The following is a 24,704-nucleotide window of genomic DNA, read 5'->3' as shown; positions in this document are numbered from 1 at the left end:
ACTTTAGTCGAAAATGGCTGACGGTGTGAGAAGATTCATTCCCAAAATATGCCTTATGCTTTATTAAACTTAAAAGTTTGTATAAATTCACTCACATCTGAAAAGAATTATATTGGGGGGTGGGGACAAACAAGAAGCCCAAGTTCAATACTTCAATTTCAATAGCCGAAAGTCGCCTGGAGAACAGATTTAGTACTGCTGCTTGCAGCAGGCCTTTGGCGGACAGGAGTGAAAGTTTATATTGTGAGGTGCTACTGCTCCACCCTGAAAGGCTCTTTGCCTTGTGCTACTATATCCCCGCCCTGTGCGTTGTTTGTTGAGCTATCCCGTGGCCTGGCTCCAGATGATGTCTTAGCCTGGCTGAGTGTCTGGTGCTTCTGAGTAACCAGCTACTCAGTAACCTCTCTCTGAAGGAAACGTTTTCAGATCATTTTGCATATGGTGGATGTTACTGGGATAAGAAAATTGAGGAGGGGGGATGATATCAGCCTGCAGTGAGTTTCACTTTTTATGTAAAGGGAAAAAAGTGTCTCTTCAGATTATTTTTTTGTGGTTGGAGTGGGCATGAGACTTGCATAGGGGTGCAGTTCTCTTTCTCATCGACAACAAGGCGGGTTGTGACTTCTCTGTGGTGGTACACTGGCTTTGCAATTTAGCGTTGCATTGCCTGGTTAACCTCTGGGTCTCTTTGAGGGAGACTTGGCCAGCGAATTTCTAAAAGGAAAACTGCAGGCTCTCAATCAGACACACTGCCACACCCTGCCCCACTGTGGTGAAAATGTCTCTAAGCGCATGCATCTAGAAGCTGATTGTGATTACTTGATGGCGATAAATGCTCTGCGCACAGCCAGAGGTTACTACTTCCCATTTCCACAACAGAGCCAAGGCACTAGACATAGGTTCTAATGCTATGCTCTAGTGAGTCCTGACTCAGCTTAAATTCTTACCTTTGTTCAAAGCTGGAATAATTAGCTCTTTGATTTTCATGGCTTGGCTTTTGAGAGGCTGATTTTTTAAATAAAAAAAAATGATGAAACTAGAAACAAATGTTCCCTGACCTTTTAAGAGCTCTAATATACTTGGGTTTCTTGTTTTTGGCAAATCGGTATGCATGTCTTCCCCTAACAATGCAGGGATTCAAAAACTTCACCCTCTGAACCTCTTGTGGAGGAGGCACATGACGAAGGGCCTCAGATGATGATTGCAGGGTCCAGGATGGGGGAAGGGCATCCTTGAGGTATTGCGGTCCTGAGCTATTTAAGCCTTCATAGGTCAAAACCAGCACTTTGAATTGCACCCGGAAACTAACTGGCAGCCAGTCCAGTTGGACCAGGATCAGTATAATATACCCAAACAGTCTCGTCCCAATGAGCAACCTGGCCACCGAATTCTGCACTAGCTTGAAGCTTCCAAACTGTCTACAGAGACAGCCCTACATATAACACATTGCAGTAATCCAACCTAAAGGTTACCAGAGTTTTCATTAAGAAAGAGAAACTCCCTAATGGGATGAGATGTTAAAGGCCTGTGATCTCCCATTTTTTAAAAAAGCAGGTGGGTGAGGAGAGGTGAATTGGATCAGGACTTCAGTATTAGGGAAAGGGTCTTCTACTACATTATTTCCCCAGTGTAAATCATGCCCAGGTTCCATTGGCTTCATAGGAGAAACGCTGGGGAAATGGTGTAGCAGTGGAAAGAGTTAATACCCCTCAGCACTATAGCTTTGATCTGTTCTGCCTCCTTAGAAGCTGCTTTAATAAAAGTAAAAGAGATGGCAGATCCACTCCTGGATCTTATTGAGTTTGGCCCTTAGTCCATACTCTCTTAACATTTCTCCAATGAAAATAGGGATCTCCTATTCTATTATTATTATTAATAATAATAATAATAATTTTATTTATACCGTGCCTATCTGACTGGGTTGCCCCAGGCAGCTTCCAACATATATAAAAACATAATAAAATATTTTAAAACTTCCCTATACAGGGTTGCCTTCAGATGTCTTCTAAAGGTTGTATTATCGCATAACTCCCACACCCTCAGATGAAAATAGGGATGTCCTACCACACACTTCAACATTTCTCTGATGGATGTTCTGAGGAAAAACGGGACATTCTGGGATCAAATCAGAAACTGAGACGGCTTCTGTAAATCTGGGATTGTCCCTGGAAAGTAGGGACACTTGGAGGATCTATTAGACACCAGCCCTTTTGGGTGCAGTTGGGGGGAAATGTACAGGCCGTCTTCTGTTGAAGTATGAAGTAAACCTTGCTCGCACCTTTCAGTTTTCTACCAGTTAGTGCAGATGTACTGGGAAGGTTGATATGGCATTTGTCTTTATTTTGTTAAAATTATAAGTATGTAAAAGTACAAGGCTACTTGTATTTAGGCTTTTAATAATGATAGCTGAACTTCTCAGAGCTTGATTTGGAACCAGTCTGGTATTTGTGAGCTTTATTTGAGCATTCTGAAAACACTTGTCTTTTTTCAGAGAGTTCTTTCCCAGATTATAATACTCTCACATGCAGATGCATGTACAGTGGTACCTCAGGTTACATATGCTTCAGGTTACACACTCCGCTAACCCAGAAATAGTGCTTCAGGTTAAGAACTTTGCTTCAGGATAAGAACAGAAATTGGACTCTGGCGGCGCGGCAGCAGCAGGAGGCCCCATTAGCTAAAGTGGTGCTTCAGGTTAAGAACAGTTTCAGGTTAAGAACGGACCTCCGGAATGAATTAAGTACTTAACCCGAAGTACCACTGTATTGTATTGTCCCCTGGGTATTGGTTTCACCTGCCCTGCATCCAGCCCATAGTACCAGCCATTGTGAAGAGCACTTGGAAATGCAACGCCTTGCCCCAGCCCTGCCCCAATGCCAAATACATGCAAGAACAAGAGAGGTGGGGAACCTGTTGCTGGATTACAACTCCCATCATCTCTGACCACATTGACTACATTGTCTGAGGCTAATGGGAGCTGGAATTCAACAATATCTGGAGGGCCACAACTAAGGCTTTTTTTCCAGGTGAAACTCGCTGGAACTCAGTTTTGGCACCTCCACTGCAGTTATAAGAGCACAAGGGTGAGCTCATAGTGAGCTCCAACACTTATTTTTTCCCCTAGAAAAATAGCACTGGCCACAAATTCCCTGAGTTGAGATCTGGACGGGATGAGACACTGACTGTATATGCTGAATTTGCAAGAAATAATCAAGACACTTGATTGAGCACAACAGAGAAGAAAGCAAGTGGAAGGCTGTTTGATTGGGTAGTCTGTGACCATGAAATTCACAGCAATCAACTTGTGTTTCATTGACAGTAAGCAGTTATTATTAAATAATTATTATTTACTCTGAATGTGTGCCTGCAAATCAACTGGCTTTGGAGCTTGAGTAGCTGTATGCAACTAGTCAAACCCAGAGTAGAGCCACTGAAATCGAGGAACTTCTGTTATTCATGTAATTTCAGTGGGTCCTGCTCAAAGTATTGAATGCAACCAGGTGAGGATTGGTAGAGGATTGGTGGATTGGTGAGGATTATGGGTGGTAGGATATGCACATTTGCCCGTGGGTGCCTGCTTTGCTGAATGTTGACCACACAGAATCAGAAATTTGGAGCTGGAAATGCTGATATAGCGCAGTGCTCCAAGTTGGGCAAATTTGCTGAACCAACTAATGATATCACTAGCTTTTCCTTTCCACATTGGCTAAAATCTGACCCCCACTTCTTAACCTTACATGAGTAACTTTAGTCCGTAGTCCCTTAAGGTAAAGGTAAAGGACCCCTGGATGGTTAAGTCCAGTCAAGGGCAACTATGGGGTGCGGCACTCATCTTGGTTCAGGCTGAGGGAGCTGGCGTTTGTCCACAGACAGTTTTCTGGGTCATGTGGCCAGCAGGACTAAACTGCTTCTCGCGCAACAGGACACCATGACGAATGCCAGAGCGCACAGAAATGCCATTTACCTTCCCGCTGCAGTGGTACCTATTTATCTACTTGCGCTGGTGAGCTTTCGAATTGCTAGGTTGGCAGAAGCTGGGACAGAGCAACAGGAGCTCACCCCGTCACACAGAGTTGAACTGCCAACTTTCTGATCAGCAAGCCCAAGAGGTTCAGTAGTTTAGACCACAATGCCACCCGTGTCTCTAGGTACAGGCACTGGTGGAGGAAGAGGAGTGGGGGGGGGAGCGCACTGCCCCGGCAGCACAATCCCAGTGGGGTGCCATCGTGGCTGCCCCCTCTCTGTGCTGGCCGCCATGCCCTGCAGGCGGCATGCCCTGCCCCCAGGACACGCGCCAGCCCTGCCCCCGCCTGCTCTCCACCCCCTGGTGCTGGAGCATGAAGCTCCGCCACTGGGCACAGGCCCATTCAAGAGGAGAGTGAAAAGGTTATGCACCATAATATGGTACCTCTCCTATGGAGGTTCCTTGGGCTGGGGAAGCCATGCCCCCTGGCACGCTTTTTTGAGGGGGCACAACCAGGTGTTCCCACAACAGGCTCCGTCATCGAAGCTGGAGCCAGGGAGAGAGAGGTTGCAGCCTTCCGGGCTGGGGGGGGCACTGATGCCTCCCTCCCCTTATGGCCAGCGAAGGGACACCTGAATATATGCTATATGGTAATTTATGGACCTAAAGCCATTTGCACGTAACCAAACATGTATTTTATCAAAATAATTGTTGAACTGAAATACAATTAAGAAGAAGTATATTAATAGTGATTTGGGGGGGCACAAGAGAGTGGGGCCCTAAGCTATGGCTTGTTTAGCTTATACGTTAATCCGGCACCTCTCAGAGCCAGGCAGGGCTGCCAGGCAGCGTGAGTGTGCCTTTCAGATCAGCCCCATCAGCCTGATCTGAAGCCGCGGTGTCAGTGACGAGGGCAGGGCTGGTGCGGCTACAGCAGGCTCCCTCCGCACCCCAGTGTGCCTGCCCCAGGCGCTGGTAGCACATGCTATGCTGCTGCTAAGAAAACCACAACCAACTTTTTCCAGCTCAGTACAGGTGGGCTTTGAGGGGAAGCTACAGAAGTTGGTAATCCCCATTATTCACCCCTAATCTGTTCCAAAAGGACTCCAATTTTATTATTTAAATAATAGTAGTTATATTTATGCATTTTCAAATTTAAAGTTGCACACATTTATAAACATGGATTTATGTATCCAGTCTGTATGAGCTCCCCAGTCTATCCTCCAGTGACATTCTAGTTCATATTCTTTGGATTTCTGCATCCCCAATAGACTTTCCACCCTTTTTCTTCCTCTCTATTCATTTACAGTATCTTGTCCTTTGCTGGTCCTAAGTTCATCCCACCTGGAAAGCAACTTTTTAAATATTTTCCAAAACAATCCTTCTCACTCCTTATTTTTTCCTTGTCCCAGTTTCTTATTTTGGCCATTAAACCTGCTAATTCCACACATTCTATTAGTTTATGCAACCATTGGTCTTTTGTCAGAGTTGCCTCCTCCTTCCAGTACTTTGCATAAACTATTCTTGTGGCCGCTAACAAAATAGATTTTAAACGTTCTTTGGAATCTCTTCCCCTATTATTGCTAAAAGGAAGGCTTCTGGCTTCTTAGGAAAAGTGAGTAAATATTTTTTTAAATTTCTCATAAACCATTCCCCAAAATTTCTTTGCCAGAAGGACTACAAATTTTAATACTAAAGAAAAACAGACCCACTCCCACCCCAGCAAATCCATCTTTGTCATTGTGTGTCTCCTTGAAGTCTGGGTGTGACCATTTTCTAATACAAAACTCTTTTCTTCTGAACCCTCACCCACAACACAACACTTTACCTTCACGGTGACCTGAATCATAATCTTGCACTGACCATTCTTGTCTCTTTGTTTTGCAGGTCGGATGGGGAAAATTCAAGAACTGTCAGGTCAGTTGCACTGTTTCTTTTAAGAAAAAGAAAAACACATTCCCTATCTCCCCTCCCCCACCTTTCCCTCTCTTCCCGTTATGTCCACCCACCCACCCTGATTGCTCCCATCCCACCCAGAGACCTGCGTGGTTTCTTATGTGTGGTCTCCCTGGATAAATTTCTGAGTTTGGATCTTTTCCTCCATGGAGAAAGGGTTAATACCTGGATGTGGCTTGGACTGAACACACACTTGTGGGAACCAATGGACAGGGCAGAGAAAGGTGTCCTTGCCCACGGGAGAAGGGGTGGTATTTCCTTAGATCACAGATAGAATGGCATACAGCAGGATGTGGAATGGCTAAGGAAGCATGCTTTGATTTAAATCAGATTCCTGTAGTCTTAAAATATAAGGCATTGATGTATTACTTCTTGAGTAAGGTTAATAATAATGAAAACAATGCTATTGATAATAATATACACATTATTAGTAAAACATATAAATACTCATCAAGCACCTATTGCTTTTCATTGAACAAGTAAATAACCTTGATCTCTGCCCACTGGCTTAGGAATTAAAGCAGACATGATGCATGGAAAATGAAGGAGGGATAAGAGAATATTATTATTATTATTATTATTATTATTATTATTATTATTATTATTATTATCATACCCCACCCATCTGGCTGGGTTTCCCCAGCCACTCTGGGCGGCTTAAAGCATATCTAAAAACATAGGAAAAACATCAAGTGTTAAAAACCTCCCAATGCAGAGATCAAGGAGATAGTCCTGGCAGGGGGTACAGTTTGTAATCCAGCAAGCCAAACACAAGCTGCCACCCATATATTAGGTGCTCAATCAGGTGCTTGACAGTTGCTGTTTTTATACTTTCCTAGGCAAATCAAGAAACACAGTAAATTGAGTGAGGCCCTGGGAGGCCCCTGTGGTTTTGGCAAGACCTGGGCAAGAGAGCTACAGTGTCCCTTCCCCCCAATACACATATCTATGAGAAGCCTGGTATGGGCGACAAGAGGGTGGTTGCAGCAGTGCTGGACTGGCCAGCCTGGGATTCACTGCTCCTTTCCCAGCACTATCAGGGATTGCCGCCGCTGCCACAGTCTTGGGGAGGGGAGTGCAGAAAATAAGTACAGAAAATAAAAAGGGAGGCCTAGGCTGGCCCAACTCTGTAGAGAAGGAACTGTTGCTTTTCCTCCTTGCCACTGCCAGCCTGTCTCTGCCACATGCTCTGTCTCCTTCTTGGGAAGCTGCTCAGTTCTATTTGGCTGATTTCCCCCATGTGCCCCATGCCAGGCCACCAGGGCATGTACTGTGTGTAAGAGGAAATCATGCCCAAGGGATACTGTGGCATCAACAGGGTCCTGAGAGATGCAGGGTACCCGTGGTTTGTTTTGGGAGCTTTGGCTGCCATAGGCCCTCTGGTCAGTGCATGGGCCCAGTCAGATGCTCCACTATGCTAACCAACAAAGCTGGGCTTTGTATGGTGGATGGACTGTGTTCAGCTTTGTGGGCCACATGTTGTGTGGGCTTGGACCATCTCTTGGGTGGAGGGTAGAGTGGCATGGCTGTATCTCTGGCATAGGCAGTGGGAAATTTTCTATTCAGTGCAATCTAGGCCAGTTGAAAAATGACATGGAACGAAGCAACTTGGGGCTCTGACATGTGTGGGGTGCAAAGCACTCATCTCTTCTAGTCCCAGCTGTAGTACAGGTGAGTGGGAAGTAGTTAGTGACTATGACAGAGCTAAGAAAAGATTATAACATGTAGCCTTTACCTCTGGTTCCCATTCAAAAGCTGCCATTGGGTCACAAGATCTTTTTTTAAATTTGTTTCATTTATTACATTTCTACCCCGTCTAAGTAATGTGGAATTGGCCTACATAGATTTCCTGCAGCTTCCTCATTTTGTCCTCACAACACCCCTATGAAATAGATTAGACTGAAAAATAGCCCTTGGGGAAGCCACCCCAAGAACTCTGTGGCTAATTGGTGGGCTGAAGCCGGGACCTCTAACTGCTACACCCCTCGGCCACGTTGGGCTGCTTTACCTTTGCATCGTTAAGGGCAACCCCTTTTTGCCTGGGCTTGGTCACCGCTGATATGGTCACATTCAGTTGCAAATTGGATGTGCCAGGAAAGTTGCATTGGTCCTGGGATCTGTGTTGGCTACTTCTGTAGCAAAAATATTAGGAATGCTGACTCCAGCTCCCGGGTACTAGAGACCAAGACAGCAGAGGGGAGAGGAAGAGGGGAAGCACAATATGCAGAATAGGAATGCTGTAGTCTGTGGGCATCCCACAGTCTCTCACTGTTGTTTGCACTTCCAGTGACATGGAATTCGTTTGTACCATAAAGGTGGGGCTGCCATATTTCAAAAAGTGAAAATCCAGACACAAATGTTGTTGAGCTTTTCTTGGCAAAGTAACATTATCCCCATGGTTTTCAGATTATGTCTATATTTTCCCAGCTGCAGATTGGCCTTGTAAGAGCTATTTTGTGTTGGCTATTTTGCTGACAAAAGAGACTATTCCCTGAGGGTAGGGCTACAGGTGGATTTCTGCACAACAGTGGCAATTTCAGTTGTGAGTCTCTCAAAATACTGTGGACAACCTTTTGAGCCCTTAGCATGGAAGCAAAATGGTCTTCCTGTACTCAAAATACCAAGATCAGATTCTTCACTTTGCTGCTGACTTAGTCATGCGGATAACTTCATCACTCTAAGACTATATCTGCACTTTGGGAGTGTGGGAGTCTCTATATATCGAGACTGTCAGTTCTTTGGGGCAAAGACTGTGCTTCGTTGTGTATCTTGTGTCACTTCTCCCACAGTATCTGAGGTCCCTGATTGGTGAGGCTCTCCCAAGTAGTTGAACGACGAATTGTATTAATGAATAAGCTGGTAAGCTTTCAACTGTTCTCTTGTAAAAGCAAAATCCACCTGGAAAGTCTAGTGCCAAGGTATATACAGATATTGATACAGATAAAATCAACTATATCCACACTAAAATGTGTGTGTTGTGTTCATGCATGCACACGAGCAGTAATTACTTTCTGGTTTAACTAGGGAAAATATTTCTTTCTATTCCAAGCTTAGTCAAGGGAACTAAATCCTATGGATTGGAGCAAGGGCAGGGAAGTTACTGCTTGAGCGCTTGGCTTCTGTTGTCAACTTTTAGGATGTGCCTGAGTTGTGCTCCTATTTCCTCCATGAAGTTGGATGAGCAGCTGGGTAGGGGTGGGGCAAAGTTGTGGGTGGGAAGTAAAGCCAAGATGACTTGAGACTGCTTTCTTTAGGGAGTAAAATTACGACTGTTCTGTCCCCAGAGTTCTCCACTTCAGAGTCCTAAAGCACTTCATGGGTAAGAGCTAGCAGCAAGGAAACCTCCCTGGTTTTTCTTTAATTATATTTAGGGTGTGCTCAAATATAATGTTCTTCCCTTGGGGAGACTTACTGTGATTAACGTTTAGGAATTGCTCCTGGTAAGAATTAGGATAATGTATTTTAATTTCTGGCCATTGGGAATGGTGCCTGGTAAGTTGAGGAAGCCAGATTTCCAGATTTTCCAGCAGCTGCTAGGAATAGAGGGCTTCAGAAGCAGTTGTAAGGCATGGGTGTCTAAGCTTTTCGGCCCCGGGGGCTCCATGCCAGTTGTGAACATGGCCACCAAAAGCTGGTACCTTCACACACACATCTCCCATACACCAAAGCATGTGCATATGTACACACAGCATATTCTGGGAATGCACATACATTGTATGGGTTTATCTACACCACATACTTTAAATCTGGCTTAATAGTCATTCCCAAGAACTGGGGGAATTGCAACTGGGGGGAGAGGGCAGGGATGGATGGGGCTATGCTAGACAACTCTGACAGAATCCCCAGCTCCTTTACCAAATTCCAGTTCCCAGGATTCTTTGGGAGTAGGCCATGACTGCTAAAAGTCGTATAAAATCAATTTAGCGCAGCTAGACTCTTAACAACTGTGAGTCTTGTAAAGAAGTCCCTGCCCCCCCCAAACTCCACAATACTTACTAGCCTGCAAAAATACTTATTAGCCTGCTGGGGGCTGGCTGAGGAGATGGAGAGCTATGTCCCTATTGCAGCTGCTGTTTGTAATACTGTGCTGGTGTGGAAGCTGAGGCTTCCCTCCTCTGGCAGCCCTCTTGGCTTCTGTGCTTGAAGAAGGACAGAGCATTCTCACTCACATCCATAGAACTCAGTGGAGTCACCTGCATGAAGTTCTTTATCACCTGTGGCAACTGGACAAGTGCTTAAATACAAGGCTGGTACAAAATTTCTATGTGGGAGGTGAGAGATAATGCAACCCTGACAGTAGAGAACTTGCCCAAAGCTACACCTTTCATGGCTAACCTCCTAAATAAAGTCAGGTTGAAGTCTAACCTCCTAATAAAGGCAGAATATCGCCAACATGTTGCCCCACTATTGAACGAATTGCTCTGGTTGCCAGTTACCTACCGGGATAAATTCAAGGTGCTGGTTTTGGTGTATACTTCTTCTTCTTCTTTAGCGATCACTTGTAGCCGAGTAAGATTGTCTTCCATAAACACAGTTTTAACAATGGGTCCATAAGTGACTGTGGGGGCCAGTTCTGGATTCACACGTCCTTCCACAGTGGGGACATTGGTTTCCAGGCGGGAGCTGATCACGGTGTGGATTTGCCAAACGTGCCTTCCTCTTAGCATGTTTCTCTCTTTCATCCTGAGTTTGAGTGTCTTCAAAGCCCATGGCACCTTTGGTAAAGGCTGTTCTCCAACTGGAGCGCTCACAGGCCAGTGTTTCCCAGTTGTCAGTGTTTATACTACATTTTTTAAGATTTGCCTTGAGACAGTCTTTGAACCCCTTTTGTTGACCACCAGCATTACGCTTTCCATTTTTAAGTTCGTAATAGAGTAGTTGCTTTGGAAGACGATCATTAGGCATTCGAATAACATGACCAGTCCAACGAAGTTGGCTGTTGACGAATCATTGCTTCAACACTGGTGATCTTTGCTTCTTCCAGTACACTGATATTAGTTTGCCTGTCTTCCCAAGTGATGTGTAAATTTTTTCAGAGACACTGTTGATGGAATCTTTTGAGGAGCTGGAGATGGCATTTATAAGTGGTCCATGTTTCACAAGCATACAGTAAGGTTGGTAGTACAATAGCTTTGTAAACAAGCATTTTGGTTTCCCTGTGAATGTTCCAGTCCTGAAACACTCTGCACTTCAGTTGGGAGAAAGCCGCACTCACAGAGCTCAGGCGATGCTGGATTTCAGCATCAATGTTGGCCCTTGTGGAAAGATAACTGCCTAGGTAGGAGAAGTGATCGACATTTTCCAATGTTTGCTGGTGCAGCACTTTGGTTTTTTGGATGTTGAGTGATAGGCCAAGCTTTTTGTAAGCTTCTGTAAAGATATTTAGGATGGTTTGGAAATCATCCTCTGAGCGTGCGCACACTACGTTGTCATCAGCATACTGAAGCTCTATGACGGAAGTTACGGTAACCTTACTCTTTGCTTTCAGCCTGCTCAGATTGAAGAGCTTTCTTTCCATCTGTTCAATATATGATATCTACTCCGGTGGGGAGTTTCCCTTCGACAAAGTGTAGGATCATGGCAATGAAAATAATGAACAGAGTTGGGGCATCTGATCCCACTGTGAATGGTTATCTGCGATTGTTATCTGCGATTGTTGTGGTCATATTATCATGGAGGAGCTGAATGATGTTCACAAATTTATCTGGGCAGCCAATTTTCAGAAGGACAGTCCACAGGGCATTTTGATTTACAGCCATACGCAGAACCAGGATACCTGAAAGAGAATCTCATCCTGCATATGTCCAGGCCATCACTGTGCTCTTCAGGTGAGGGCCTCCTGCAGGTACCATGTTATCAGGAGGTCCATTGTGCACAATGTAGGAATCAGGCCTGTAGTGTTGTGGCACCTGCCCTTTGGAATTCCCTCTCCTTGAACATTAGACAGGCTCTGTGTTGTCTTTTAGGCACCCTTAAAACTTTCTGGATGGTCAAATGGCAACTGTTGCAACCCATGTGTAGTTTGTAGCTCCCCCCAACCCCCCCTGTAACTTTTCAGATCCAAATGTTCCAGCGTTTTATTTAAATCCCCTTTTCTTTGTGCTGCAGTGCTAGGGTGTCCTGGCAGTGTGCCAACTTAAATTCACTTCTTGACAGGGCTTTTTTCAGCTGGAACTTGCTGGAACTGAGTTCTGGCACCTCTCAGGTGGGAGTCATTGCCATTACGAGAGAACAAGGGAGGTGTTCCTGGTGAGTTCTGGCACCTCTTTTTATAGAAAATAGCACTGCTTCTTGGTGTTGTAGCCACTCCCATGTACTTCCTGTTGGTGTAATTTGGTGGAAATGAGCAAAGGCTTAGCATATCTTTATACTTTAGAAAAGTGGGAGAGAAGTTTGCCCTTGGGTGCCATGGAACAGTGCTGCTGGGAGAGCAGGCTCACTCTCTTTTGCTACTGGACTGACTGGCATTTGGTGGAGCTGGCTGGTGGTGGTGGCAAGTAGGTGCATGCATGTACGTGAGCAGAGTAAGGAGTAAGTGAGGGCAGTGGTTATTTCCCCCTTTCCTTCTGCATTCGCTCTTGGGGCTGCAAATACATCTTTGGCCAACTGTGAGGTAAAGGGAGGGAAGAGGACTAGCAAGAAAGGGGAGGGTGACTCCTGAGGGAGCAAGAGGCACCAGTGGCATCAGGAGTAAAGAGAGACATCCACAGCCGTCTTAAGTTTTTGGTGGCAGCTGTTAGTGGTGAGTAGGCGACCCGATTCCTGATTGTATTCCCTGCCCTAAAAGTCAGGATCTGTCTGGAGTCTCCACCTCTTCCTTTTAATATTTGTGTGTCTCTTTTTCTTCCTTAAACAACAAGTTTACACATAAGCAGAGTTATATAGGGAGAGCCAGATGCCCTGGAGTCATAGTGTAACTAACTTCTGCTGATTTAAAAAGGGGGGAGGTTTGAGGGCAGCTGGGGGGGGACTGGAAGTGTCAAAGGGGGCCAGTGTGGAGTCAACAAGGTGGGAGGATTGAAGAACATTTTTTAAATGGGCAAAGCAGCAGACGGTCTAGAACAGGTCTGCACAACATTTGGCCCGTGGGCCACTTGCGGCTTGCCAAAGAATTTCAGATAACCCACGAAAAATGCAGAGGATGTAAAAGAAAGTAAAGATGTAATGAGTGCTTTGTCTGTCCCCCACTTAAGCCACCTTCCACTAGTCACTTCTGTGCCCGTCATGCAACTTGGTGAATGGGTTGCCACTGTGCACTCTCTTCTGTTTGTCACATGACCAGCGGCAACCAAACATTGTCAGTCTGTCTCTAGTGATTTTCATCAGGGAAAAGGGTGGACGCCATTCTTCTAATCTGGATCCCTTATGGCTACTTTCTGTAAAGAAAAAGACATAGGGAATCCCAAGCATAAGATTCAGACATGCCATTAAAATACCATCTAACCCTCTTTTCCATCTCTGTCTCCTTTGTTTGTAGGGAATGTGGCAAAAAGTGTTGGGACTGCAGTTATGGCAGAGGAGGTTTCCCTTCACATCTTGCTCTGTAATGTTTTATTGACAGCAGGATTACAAATTGCTCCCCTCGTGCTGCATTGGTCCACTGAGCTGTTTCCACCTTTGGTTGCTTTATTGCAATGCTGCAGTCAGCCCATGTCCCAATGCGACAGCAGGAGAGCATGAATGGATTGACACATTGCTACATCTCACGGGAAGAAAAGTTCAGGTGATGTGGCAGAGCATTGTGGGAAAACTGCAATGTGGCAGGACTATATTTTCATAGGGTGTGCTAAAGAAAAGGCAGATTTTTCATGCTTATCTGCTGCAGAAAATTGTGTGAGAATGCTGTGCTGACCACGCCACATCCCATAATGTGCCATCGTTTGGCATGCTGCTTTCTAAAAAGGTAAATCTTATGCAGATCGTACCTCATTAAAGAAATGAAAAACATTCTATGATTCTATGATTTCTGTAGTTGGTTTGTTTTGCTAGGTATTTTATGGGAGCAATTCCACAAATTGAAATGTTACTCTAAAGGAGCAACAGCCACCTCAGAGCCCAAAATTCTGCGTTGAGAAACCACAGAGCACTGCAATGCCTCCGCACAGCTCCTGTTCACAATCCACAGCTCTAGCACAAAAGGGGTTGTGCTGATGAACTCCCCTTATGGGTGGAGTGTGCCTTATGGGTTATGTTTCCCATACCGCCACCCTTGGTGGAACACATAGTCTGCTGCCTCACCTTTGGCTCATAACAGACCTGCTTTTGATTATGACTGGGCATCACTGCTAAGCAAGAACAACCCTTCTGATCTCTCCAATAGCACAGTGGAAGTTTGATGGCAGACAAGCTTTTCTATAGGGCTGTTGTATCATGGCAGCAGTAGGGTAATATGGTGACTACTCTGGAACAGTGTGATATGACTTGTTTGGCCTGATGTTCTTTCCGATGAATTTGTGGGAAAGCCGGGGAAAGCATTTTGTGCTGTGATGGTGTTCGATGAGAACACTGCTGTGCAATGTGACTTTACTGCAGAGCAGGAAGCTCTGGGGTGATTCCTGGTGTTGGTGCTCAAAGGATTGAGCCCAGTACACTGAGGCAGAAAGGAATCAGTTTGTCTTGGCTGTTGCTGCACCAGCACCCACTGAGTGCCAGCAGAACATGTTTGAACAGCAGTTTAATGGGCTGCCAACACGCCCAGGCCGGCTTCATTAGCTAAAAGCCTGTCCTTGCTGGGAGCTTTGCCAAAGTTTAGCAGGAGTTTGGCAGACCACATCCCTGCAGGGGTCGGAGGCAGTGTCTCTGGATAGCTGGGACCAGAGTTGGAGCTTCCCAATGGTGCACGGATGGTGGCAAAATCCAGCAAGGCCAATAAACGGCTCCAGCCTAGTGGTGAGGCCTTAGGCCTTACTGGATACCCTCATCTGCCCATACTGACTGCTTTCCCATCCCTCCGGAAGATGAGCAAGGAGAAGTGGGGCATTGGGTCACAGAGACCGCCATCTATCTTAGTACTGTCTACACTAACTGGCAGCAGGGCCCCAGGGTTTCAGGCAGGGGACATTCCCAGCCCTGCCTGGAGATGCTGGGCTTGGGCCTTCTGCATGCAGAGCAGATGCCCTGCCCTTGGGCTGCAGCCCTTCCCAGCCGTGAATGAACTATTGTGGGACTGTATCAGTGGCATGCTTGGGGGGCAGGACCAGTGTTTTGACATGCAGAGCCGACACTCCGGGTGTTGCTCCTGATGGAGGAGGGCAAAATGCAGCCCTCACCCCATTCTCCCCTTCATTCTTCTTTGTTCCTTCCTCCTCCTTGGCATGCCCTCAGCTCCTTGCTCTCTCCAGCACCCCATATTTTGTATATACAGTGGTACCTCGGGTTAAGTACTTAATTCGTTCCGGAGGTCCGTACTTAACCTGAAACTGCTCTTAACCTGAAGCACCACTTTAGCTAATGGGGCCTCCTGCTGCTGCTGCGCTGCCGGAGCACGATTTCTGTTCTCAATCTGAAGCAAAGTTCTTAACCTGAAGCACTATTTCTGGGTTAGCGGAGTCTGTAACCTGAAGCGTATGTAACCTGAGGTACCACTGTATTAGTGTGTGAGAGGTGGTGGTGGGGAAGTGCTGAAGTTTCTCCCAAGGACATACCATTCCTGTGACGCTTGCTGGGGGAGGGGAGGGAGCTGTTTCCAGCACCTTGCTATCACCGTCCCCCCCCCCCACCTTCTGTCAGCAATGCAGAGCCCCAAGGAGCCGCCTTCACATGCCACTGTCTCCGCGGCAGAATTGGTGGCTGCGACTGATGGGGAGACAAGAAGCTCTTGGTTGTTTAGGAGAGGAGTGGGGTCTTGCCACCAGCTACACAACTCCAAATAGGGATCTCTCCTCCCGCAGCCCCCATTAAAAAAAATGTCATTACTCCAAAGTCAGGGCCCATCTTGTCATAGTTGGGGGGGATTGAGAGCTGGGAGCCAGGACTCCCTGGATTGCACCCTCAGTCAGAAGCGCGGCTGGTGTTGCTAAGTGAGCTCTTTGGCTTGCCAACCGCAAGGCTAATGTAGCGGCAGGTTGCTAGGATATATTCAGGGTGGAGGGGAGGGGGTGTTGGGAGATGACAGTTCGGAGGAGGGGGAGTGACAGCGTGCAGGGCCGCTGCCAGGAAGTGTTGCCACAGCAACCAGAAGCATACACAGCACCAACTTCCCAACAGCTGTTTCCATGGTAAGGGCCATATTTCTGCCTCCGGTGGCAAAGATCAGCCCCACTCCACCCTGGTGTGGGGGCAACTGATGTTACAGGACGCCCTCAGCCAGGGCCGAGATGCACCTGTTTCTGGGGAGGAGCACATGACTGTTGAATGTGACTATTTGGAATGCCAAACTTAATCCTGCAATTATGACCAAGAACTGCAAGAGATTCAGAGAAGCCTGAGCAGGGTTTTATGGCAGGGGATGCACCTTTTTCCTCTCAACAGCTGTTGGGGGAAAAACAGCAAGCTTTTGAATAAGCATGATCTAAGCAAGGCAAAGGGTGTTCCACCCTCTGGAGACAGATTGCCCTCTCTGCTTTGGTGTTGCCATTTCCCTGCTCCATCGCTCCCCCCTCCCCCCCTAAGGGGCCGACTTCTGTTAAGTTAGATCTAAAATAAGTACACATATCACATAAATGGAAGGCCTCCCTGTCTCTGGCCTGTTTAAAAAAGCAAAGCAAGAAGTTGCCCCATATTGGGGAAGGGAGCTTGCCATGTTTGCTCTGTTCCAGTTGCTTAGCCTCTCTGGGAGTTCCCACTCTGTACCCCAAGCTTTTCAGCTGAGCCTGCCTATCCTACGGCCTTCCCCTCCCCCCCCCCCCGCTCCATAAATAGGAAGGCAAGACTGAATCTAAGGTACCTGTGCAGAGGCCAATTAGCACTGATTGTGGGTTGCCAGCTGCCCAGCAGGGTGGCAGAAAACTCCATGCTGGCATCTGAAAGGGCATGGCTCTTCCAGGATAGCTAGACTGCTGGGGAGATGCATGCTCTTGGCTCCTGCCTAAGCTCTGCTTCACTTCCTGCTGCTGCTCGGTCTTCTCTTCTCTTCTCTTCTCTGCTCTTCTCTGCTCTTCTCTTCTCTTCCCCGGCTCCCAAACTTTCATCTGCCTGGTTGCATATCAAGAGATAGCAGCAGCAGCAGCAGCAGCAGCAATGATGTTTCCTAAAAAGGACAGGTAGGAAGCAGGTATTTGAATGGGTGCCAAGCTGAGTAAAGCCATGGAGACCCTACAGTAATGGATTCTTAGATACAAATGGAGCTGGCAGCAGGGAGTTCTCTTAAGGTGGAAGGCAGGCAAACTGAGGTTTTGCTGCAGAATATCCCACATTAAGCAAATTCTGGTAAGCCACAGTCAGAGAGTGGTTTTATAAACAAGGTGTCCCGTGCCAGAGGTGCCTGTTCCATTCAAGGAGTATCGCAGTGAAGTGGTCCAGACGAGAAAAGATGAGCTGCAGGAAGTCACCCACTCCAACTGTCACCTGGTGGAAGAGCCCTGTGCCCCCTTTGCATCGGGTTCGGCAGAAGCATCAAATCACCCAAAGGCGGGGGCCAAACTGGTTAGCAAGGCAACTGGGAAAGGCAAGGCGGGTTAGCTAACAGAAGTGGGTACAAGTGGGACCAAACTCCGAGGAAGCATATAGCAGAAAAAGATGGAAGAGCCACGAGCAATGAAATGTGTATGTCTTCGTTGAACAGAAGCCTAGTTTTCACTGAGGTAATAAAAGCTATTTCTGGACTGTACCATTAAAAACTGCAGGTGGAGGAGGCTAACATGATGGAATTCTTCTCTGCGGAACAATGTACCCTGCATGTGACACACTGGTTTTCTCTGTTAAGGGGACTGAGTGGTTGTTTGGTTGATTGATTGATTGTATAGTGGAACATATAGTGGTGCAGCGATAAAACTGCTAGCATATTTGCAAAGCTAAGTAGGGTCTAGTATGGTTTCAAATTGGATGAGGGACCATGTGTTTCAGGGGGTTGGACTAGATGACCCTCAGGGTGACTTCCACCGCCTTGCCCCATGATTGCGGGGGCCCAGGGCCATGTGACATCCCTATGCCCCATGTGATGCGCACATGCCACCACAGAACTTTTTTGGGGGGTCCAGCCCTTTCATTGAAAATGCTGGGGGGCCTTGGCCCCCACAGACCTGCAGAGATGGCACCCCTGTGTTTTGACAAGAAAGGAAATTTTATATAGGTGCAGGAAGGTGAGGAATAGAAGCAACTAAGGAGCCATTGAGCTGCTTAGGCCCAAGAAGGCTCTGTGTGAGGAGGGAGCGTAGTAGTAACTGTAGTAACACACACGGAGTCAGACTTTACCTCAGATGCCAGGTAGTCTACAGGTTGAGCTCACTCCACTATCCAGGTGCTGGTCCAGGACCAGCACAGCCTCTCTTGACTCAGACAATATTTTACTCCAAATCTCTTAATGTCCACCCTTCCCCATGGCTTCATGTAGATTTCAAACAGCAATATAAACCTATGTAGCCAAGCTATGTCATAAGGCCAAGCTATGGTGACTCAGTGCTATTGTCTGGACATGATCCTGCACGTGGGAACAGTACCACAAAATTACTGTGCCCTCCAACTCCCAAACCATGGAGTCAGTCAAGAGCATGGGTAGGCAAACTAAGGCCCGGGGGCAGTGGCGTAGCGTGGGGGGTGCAGGGGGGGGCCGGCCGCACCGGGCGCAACATCTGGGGGTTAGGGCAAATCCACGGGTTAGGGGGCACAAATCCACGGGTTAGGGGCCGCAAATTACTTGCCTTGCCCCGGGTGCTGACAACCCACGCTACGCCACTGCCCGGGGGCCGGATCTGGCCCAATTGCCTTCTAAATCCGGCCCACGGACGGTCCGGGAATCAGTGTGTTTTTACATGAGTAGAATGTGTGCTTTTATTTAAAATGCATCTCTGGGTTATTTGTGGGGCATAGGAATTCATTCATCCCCCCCAAATATAGTCCAGCCCCCCACAAGGTCTGAGGGACAGTGGACCAACCCCTTGCTGAAAAAGTTTGCTGACCCTTGGTCAAGAGTGATGCTGTGGTCAATGGTGCCAAAAGCTGCTGAGAGTTCAAAGAGGATCAACAGAGTTGTATTCCCCTGGTCTTTCCCCATGCCTTTCTCAGTAAAGATCTTCAATCATGGCAACCAAGGCTAATATGGTCCCAAACCCAGACCTGAACCTAGACTGGCATGGATCTTGTAATCAAGTTTCTTCCAAGAGCGTCTAAAGCTCAGTGAACACCACTAACAATCACCTTCCCTGAAAAGGGGATGTTAGCGTTGGGCTGGTAGTTGCTTAAAACCTCTGGGTCCCATGTGGGTTTCCTGAGGAGTGGGCACTCTCACTTGTCTTTCAAGGCATAAGGCCCTGCCCCATCTGCACCTGGGCATCCTCCCCTCCTTTCTCCTAGCTGCTTGAAATAGGGTGGGGGTGGGGGCATGTAGGAGGCCCATTGTCCAAAGCATCTTTCTGAGATCCTCTGGGTTCACTCTGCAGCAACAGCTGATGAAGTGAGCAGTTGGGGCTGCAGGATGTAGGGTTTCATGGGACGTTGGGAAGGTGCTTTCCCCCAACATTAGAAGGATTGGGAGTCTCCAGGTGGGCTGTGGGAGTCTCTGAAGGACAGCAGAATGTGTGTGTGTGCCAAAATCAGGGTGTTGGCCACTTCCTAGAATCTTTTTAATGATAGTATCCTCTCATTTTCCCTCAAATGTTCCAAAATCTGATTCATCGCAACCAGTTAAATAATTCAACTGAATATTTGAGAGTTGTACATTGAACACCTTGGATATCTCTCCGGAATAAAATAAGTGCACACAAGCACCTTTGTACAAGCTGTGTGTGCACATGTGTGTGTGCACAGGCACATCCACTACAAAGTTGGGAGTGCTCGGGATTGCTCTATACACAACATTACTTCAAAATGCCCACAGTAGCTAAATCAGGTTAAATGTCCAGAGAAGGTCTGAATTTGCATAATTCATTCATTTAAATTACATAATTTGAGGGTTGTGGAATAACTATTGCCATATCCCCTGCTTGCAGGGCTTCTTAGTGAAAAGTAAAGGTATAAATATTTGTATAGGACTAGCAGAAGGTGAGTTTTTCAAGAGTGAGGTTGGGGTACCCTGGGAGGAACAAATCTGGATAGGGAAATGCAGACAAGAGTAGGGGATATTGGTTGGGGTTGGGGGTTGGGTTTTTTTGAGCCCTGGTTTCTATGGAGATGAGAGGCTGGTGCCCTCCAAAGTCAGCATCGTTTCTAAAATAATCCTGCCTGCTCCCCACTCCCCCCAGCTTGTTTCCTGGTTTTAATTAGTAGCTAGTGTGTGAGTCACAGAGAACTGGAGGGAAAGGGTGTAATCAGGGGAGACAATGGGTCTGGGGCGCTCCCTCCTCACACAGAGCCTGAGTACGTGAGGGGGTGTGCAAGTGGGTGCGACATCCGACATCAAGCCAATGTCGTGGTGGAATATGGGAAGCATGTGAGTGTGGTGCATGCGTGCACGTGGGCGTAGCCAAGGGGGGGCAGCAGGGGGACAGCTTCCACCCTAAATCAATCAAAATCAGTACAAGTCAATACAAATCTGAGAGCTTGACCCCCAGCAAAAGCCTGCCCACCCCTAACAAAACTCCTGGCTACACCCATGTGCATGGACCTCTGGGGGGATGAGAGTGTAGTACATGCAGGGGAGAGAGAAAAAGGTTGCTATTGTCTTTCATAGAATCATAGAATTGTAGAGTTGGAAGGGACCCCAAGTCCAAGCCCTGCAATGCAAGAATATCAACTGAAAGATCATTGGCAGATGGCCATCCAACCTCTGCTTTAAAAGCTCCAATGAAGGAGAGTTCACTGCCTCCCAAGGGAGTCTGTTCCACAGTTCAGCAGCTCTTACTGTCAGAAAGTTCTTCCTGATGTTTAGTCAGAATCTCATTTCTTCTAACTTGAAGCCATTGCTTCAGGTCCTACCCTCTGGAGCAGGAGAAAACAAGCTTGGTCCATCTTCCATGTGAGAGCCCATTTGATATTTGAAGATGACTGTCGTATCTCATCTGTCTCCTCTTTTCTAGGCTAAACATACCCAGCTCCCTCAACTGTTCCTTATAAGGCTTGGTTTACAGATCCTTGATCATCTTGGTTGCTCTCCTCCATACATCTCTCAGATTGTGAATATCTTTCTTAAATTGTGGTGCCCAGAATTGGACACAGTATTCCAGGTGTGGTCTGATCAAGGCAGAATAGAGTGGTACTATTATTTCCCTTGACCTGGACACTAGACTTCTGTTGATGCAGCCTAGAATAGCATTAGCTTTTTTTGATGCTGCATCACACTGTTGCCTCATGCTAAGTCTGTGGTCCACTAAGATCCCTAGGCACTTTCCACATGTACTACTGGAAAGCCAGGTGTCCCTCATCTTATATTTGTGCAGCTGGTTGTTCAATGTGTCCCTATTGAAATTCATTGTGTTATCTTGGGCCCAGTTCTCCAACCTGTTACGGTCATATTGAATCCGGATTTTGTCTTCTGCGGTATTAGCTACCACTCCCAGTTTGGTGTCACCTGCAAATTTGACTAGCAGCCCCTCAAATTCATTCATCTAACTCATTTATAAATATGTTGAACAACAATGAGCCCAGGACAGAACGCTGAGGCAGCACCCCACTTGTCTCTTTCTTCCAGGATGATGAGGAACCGTTTGTGAGAACTCTTTGAGTTAGCTACAAATCCATCTAACAGTTACCTCGTCCAGTCCACATTTTACCAGCCTTACTGAAATCAAGATACACTAAGTCCACAGCATTCTACTGATCCACCAAGCTTGTAACTTATCAAAAAAATAAATGAGATTCGACTAGCATGATTTGTTTTGAAGAAACCCATGCTGGGTCTTAGTGATCACAGAATCCTTTTCTAAGTGCTCACAAGCCAACTGTTGAATTATCCGTTCTAGGACCTTTTGTGGTATTGACAGCAAGCTGACCAGTCTGTATTTACCTGGGTCTTCTTTGTCCCTCTTTTTGAATATGAGGACAATATTTGCCAACTTCCAGGCTGCAGGGACCTCACCTGTTCTCCACAAATTCTCTGAAGCTCCTTTAGTACCCTTGGAAGCAGCTCATCAAGCTCTGGAGATTTGAATTCATTTAAAGTAGCTAGGTGTTCCCTTTCCACCTCTTCTCCTATCTTGGGCTGTAGCTCCCTCCTTATATCATTTATTCTGTTATCACCAGGTTGGGAACTGCTTTCCTTTTGGATGAAGACAGAGGCAAAGTAGGTTTGATCAGTTACTCCTTCTGTCTGTCGCTCAAAGCATTTCTCCATCTTCTCCATGGAGAGGACCTGTTACTTGCTTGCTCTTCCTCTTGCTTTGAACATAGCCAAAGAAAGCTTTTTTTTCTTTTGAACCTTTGGCCTGCCAGACCTTCACCCTGCAGCTGTTGGCTACTCATGTATACTCCTCCTTTGTGATTTCCCCTTTCTTCCATTTATTATACATAGCCTTCTTAACTCTCAGTTCATCTGTAAGCTCCTTATCTTACTTTTCTTTCTTGTTGAAATTGTCTGCCTTTGAGCCTTCAATATTTCACCTTTCTGAAACTTCCATCCATCTTGGACTCCCTTCTCTTTGAGTAGGTATGACTATGGGATCTTACTTAGTAGTTCTTTAAGCTTTTTGAAATCAGCCTTCTTAAAGTCCAAAGTGCATGTCTGACTACACTCAGCTTTCCCTTGGCTTAGTTTCCAGTTGGGACATGAGATGATTGCTACATGTTTGCTTTCTCCAGCACATGATCTTGGAGGCTCTGTTCAGCTTGTCATGGCTGTTGTCCTTCATGTGAGGACCACATTTCACTCTGAAGGTAGATAGTTCAGTAGCTGAGCACAGGCTGTGCATGCCAACAGGCCCAGGTTCAATCTTTGACATCCCTGTCTTGAAGGATTTTAGTGAGCAGGGCAGAGTCTGGAAACCCACCTGCCGAAGAAGAAAATACTGAGCTGGGTAATTGACTCAGTATGAAGATGTACATTTTGCAAATGCCAGATAAATTACATGTTCATCTTCCTAATAAAGCTGATGTACATGTAATCTTTTTAAAGTGGTGTTTATTTATGCATCTTAAGTTGTGTAGCTTCACAATATTCACAGCAGTCTTTAGTGAGCATGATTTTGCCTAGACTTGTGTAAGAATGTGGCTGTTGGCGTGTGTGAAAGTGTGTATCTTTGATTATATTATATGTGTATGTGTTATGACATATTTTGTGTATTTTTAAATGTGTCATATTCTGTATTGGCTTGCTTGCCTGAGGTGGGTGTTTTTGCGCAGGCGTGCTCAGAATTCACCAGTGAACCTCATCACTACAGCATCTCTGGGGAAATGGGTGGATCAGGTTTCTCTATAGGGATGGCAAAACGGACCTGGAGAAAAGTTGCTGTACATTTTAAACACATATTAAGTCATCAGGTTAAATCCTATGAACTGGCACTATGCCTCTGTTTGCAGAAGGACTGCCAGTTATGGTAAAACTGTGTCATTTCTGACACTTCAAGATTTCATGCAAATATGCCCATGCATAACCTCACGCCTTGGCAGAAATCTTCAGGGATAGCTGCATTAGCTTGCTCCTGTCAACTACACAAGGGCTTGAGCCTGGGACCATGGACTGATCTGGAACTTTTGTTTGCTCAGAGCCTGCTTTAGATACAGAGGGATACACAACACCAGAACCCATGATTGGCAGGCAGTATATAAAGATTCTTGATCAGCCAGGCATGGTACAAGTACAGGAAGCCTGGTCTTCTGCCCTTGCCCAGTCAAGAGAAGTATATTTTACCTGCTACATTTCAGCCCAATTCCAGCTGTTGACATCAGGGCCCTGGGTTGGAGGACACACTCTCTGGGTCTGGATTGAGGTATAGCTGTGCACAAGCTTCAGCCTGGCTCTACACTAACAAATGGTATGCAGTATTATATTGAGCAAGAGCAAATAATGAAACCCAACTCCATTGGGGAAACGTGAGTGGATTAATGGACCCTTGTGGTGGCAGGAGAGGAAAGGGGACTGCTGTAGTTGACGAACACAAGAAAGCATGTGCTAATGGCAGTTTTTTTCTTTAGCATTAAGAGAGGTTTCTCCCATCTCCACATTTTCTCTGCTATCCTAATTCCTCTATAATGCTGGGGTTTGTGAAAATCTGAGCATTCCCCTATGTGAGTCGGTTGAGACCTTACTTTTCAGGGCTAGCCTACATAAACGGTTGTGGACAATGAGCAGCATGCTAGCACACTAAGCATTAATATGAGAGGAGCTGCTTAAGAAAAATAGCAGCAGTGACTTCAAGGGGGATGGGAGGAATGACTGTTCAATGGGTCCAGCTCACTGAAGTTGCCACTGAAGTTGCTCCAGTAACATGAATGCAATTGAGAAAAGAGGATTATAAATCTTATAAATTGTTATAAGGGGAAAAAACCCTGCTCTTTTCCCCTTATAAGGTATCCAAGAGCCCATATAGAGTCCTCTTTTTAGGTTCTCTGTCAGTAGGAGAAAATAACAGAGGCCAACCAGAGAATATTGAGAAGCAAGGCAGCTAGTAAGCCTGATCTATATTAAAGCTGTTGCAGTAGGGTGCTCCCCCCACACACAGGAGGGTGGGGGAGACCTCGACCACAGGCACACAAGCCCTTATATAAACTTTTTAAATTCCCCACCTTCAAACTCCAGACCACCCCCAGAAGCATCATA

At 46.4% G+C, this 24,704-nt stretch overlaps 1 protein-coding gene across 5 annotated transcripts in view; it reads left to right on the top strand.

Annotated features, from left to right (window-relative positions):
- IQSEC2 (IQ motif and Sec7 domain ArfGEF 2) overlaps positions 1-24,704 on the top strand; it is a 158,125-nt gene that overhangs the window by 17,752 nt on the left and 115,669 nt on the right. For all 5 annotated transcript variants that reach the window (XM_083592095.1, XM_083592094.1, XM_083592091.1 and 2 more), the window contains exon 2: positions 5,852-5,881. In XM_083592095.1, the coding sequence (XP_083448221.1) occupies positions 5,852-5,881 (30 nt within the window). The remainder of the gene's footprint in view (positions 1-5,851; positions 5,882-24,704) is intronic.

Source organism: Podarcis filfolensis (assembly GCF_964270895.1).
Source record: "Podarcis filfolensis genome assembly, chromosome: 17".
Lineage (NCBI taxonomy): Eukaryota > Metazoa > Chordata > Lepidosauria > Squamata > Lacertidae > Podarcis > Podarcis filfolensis.
This window is presented reverse-complemented; position numbering and strand designations above follow the sequence as displayed.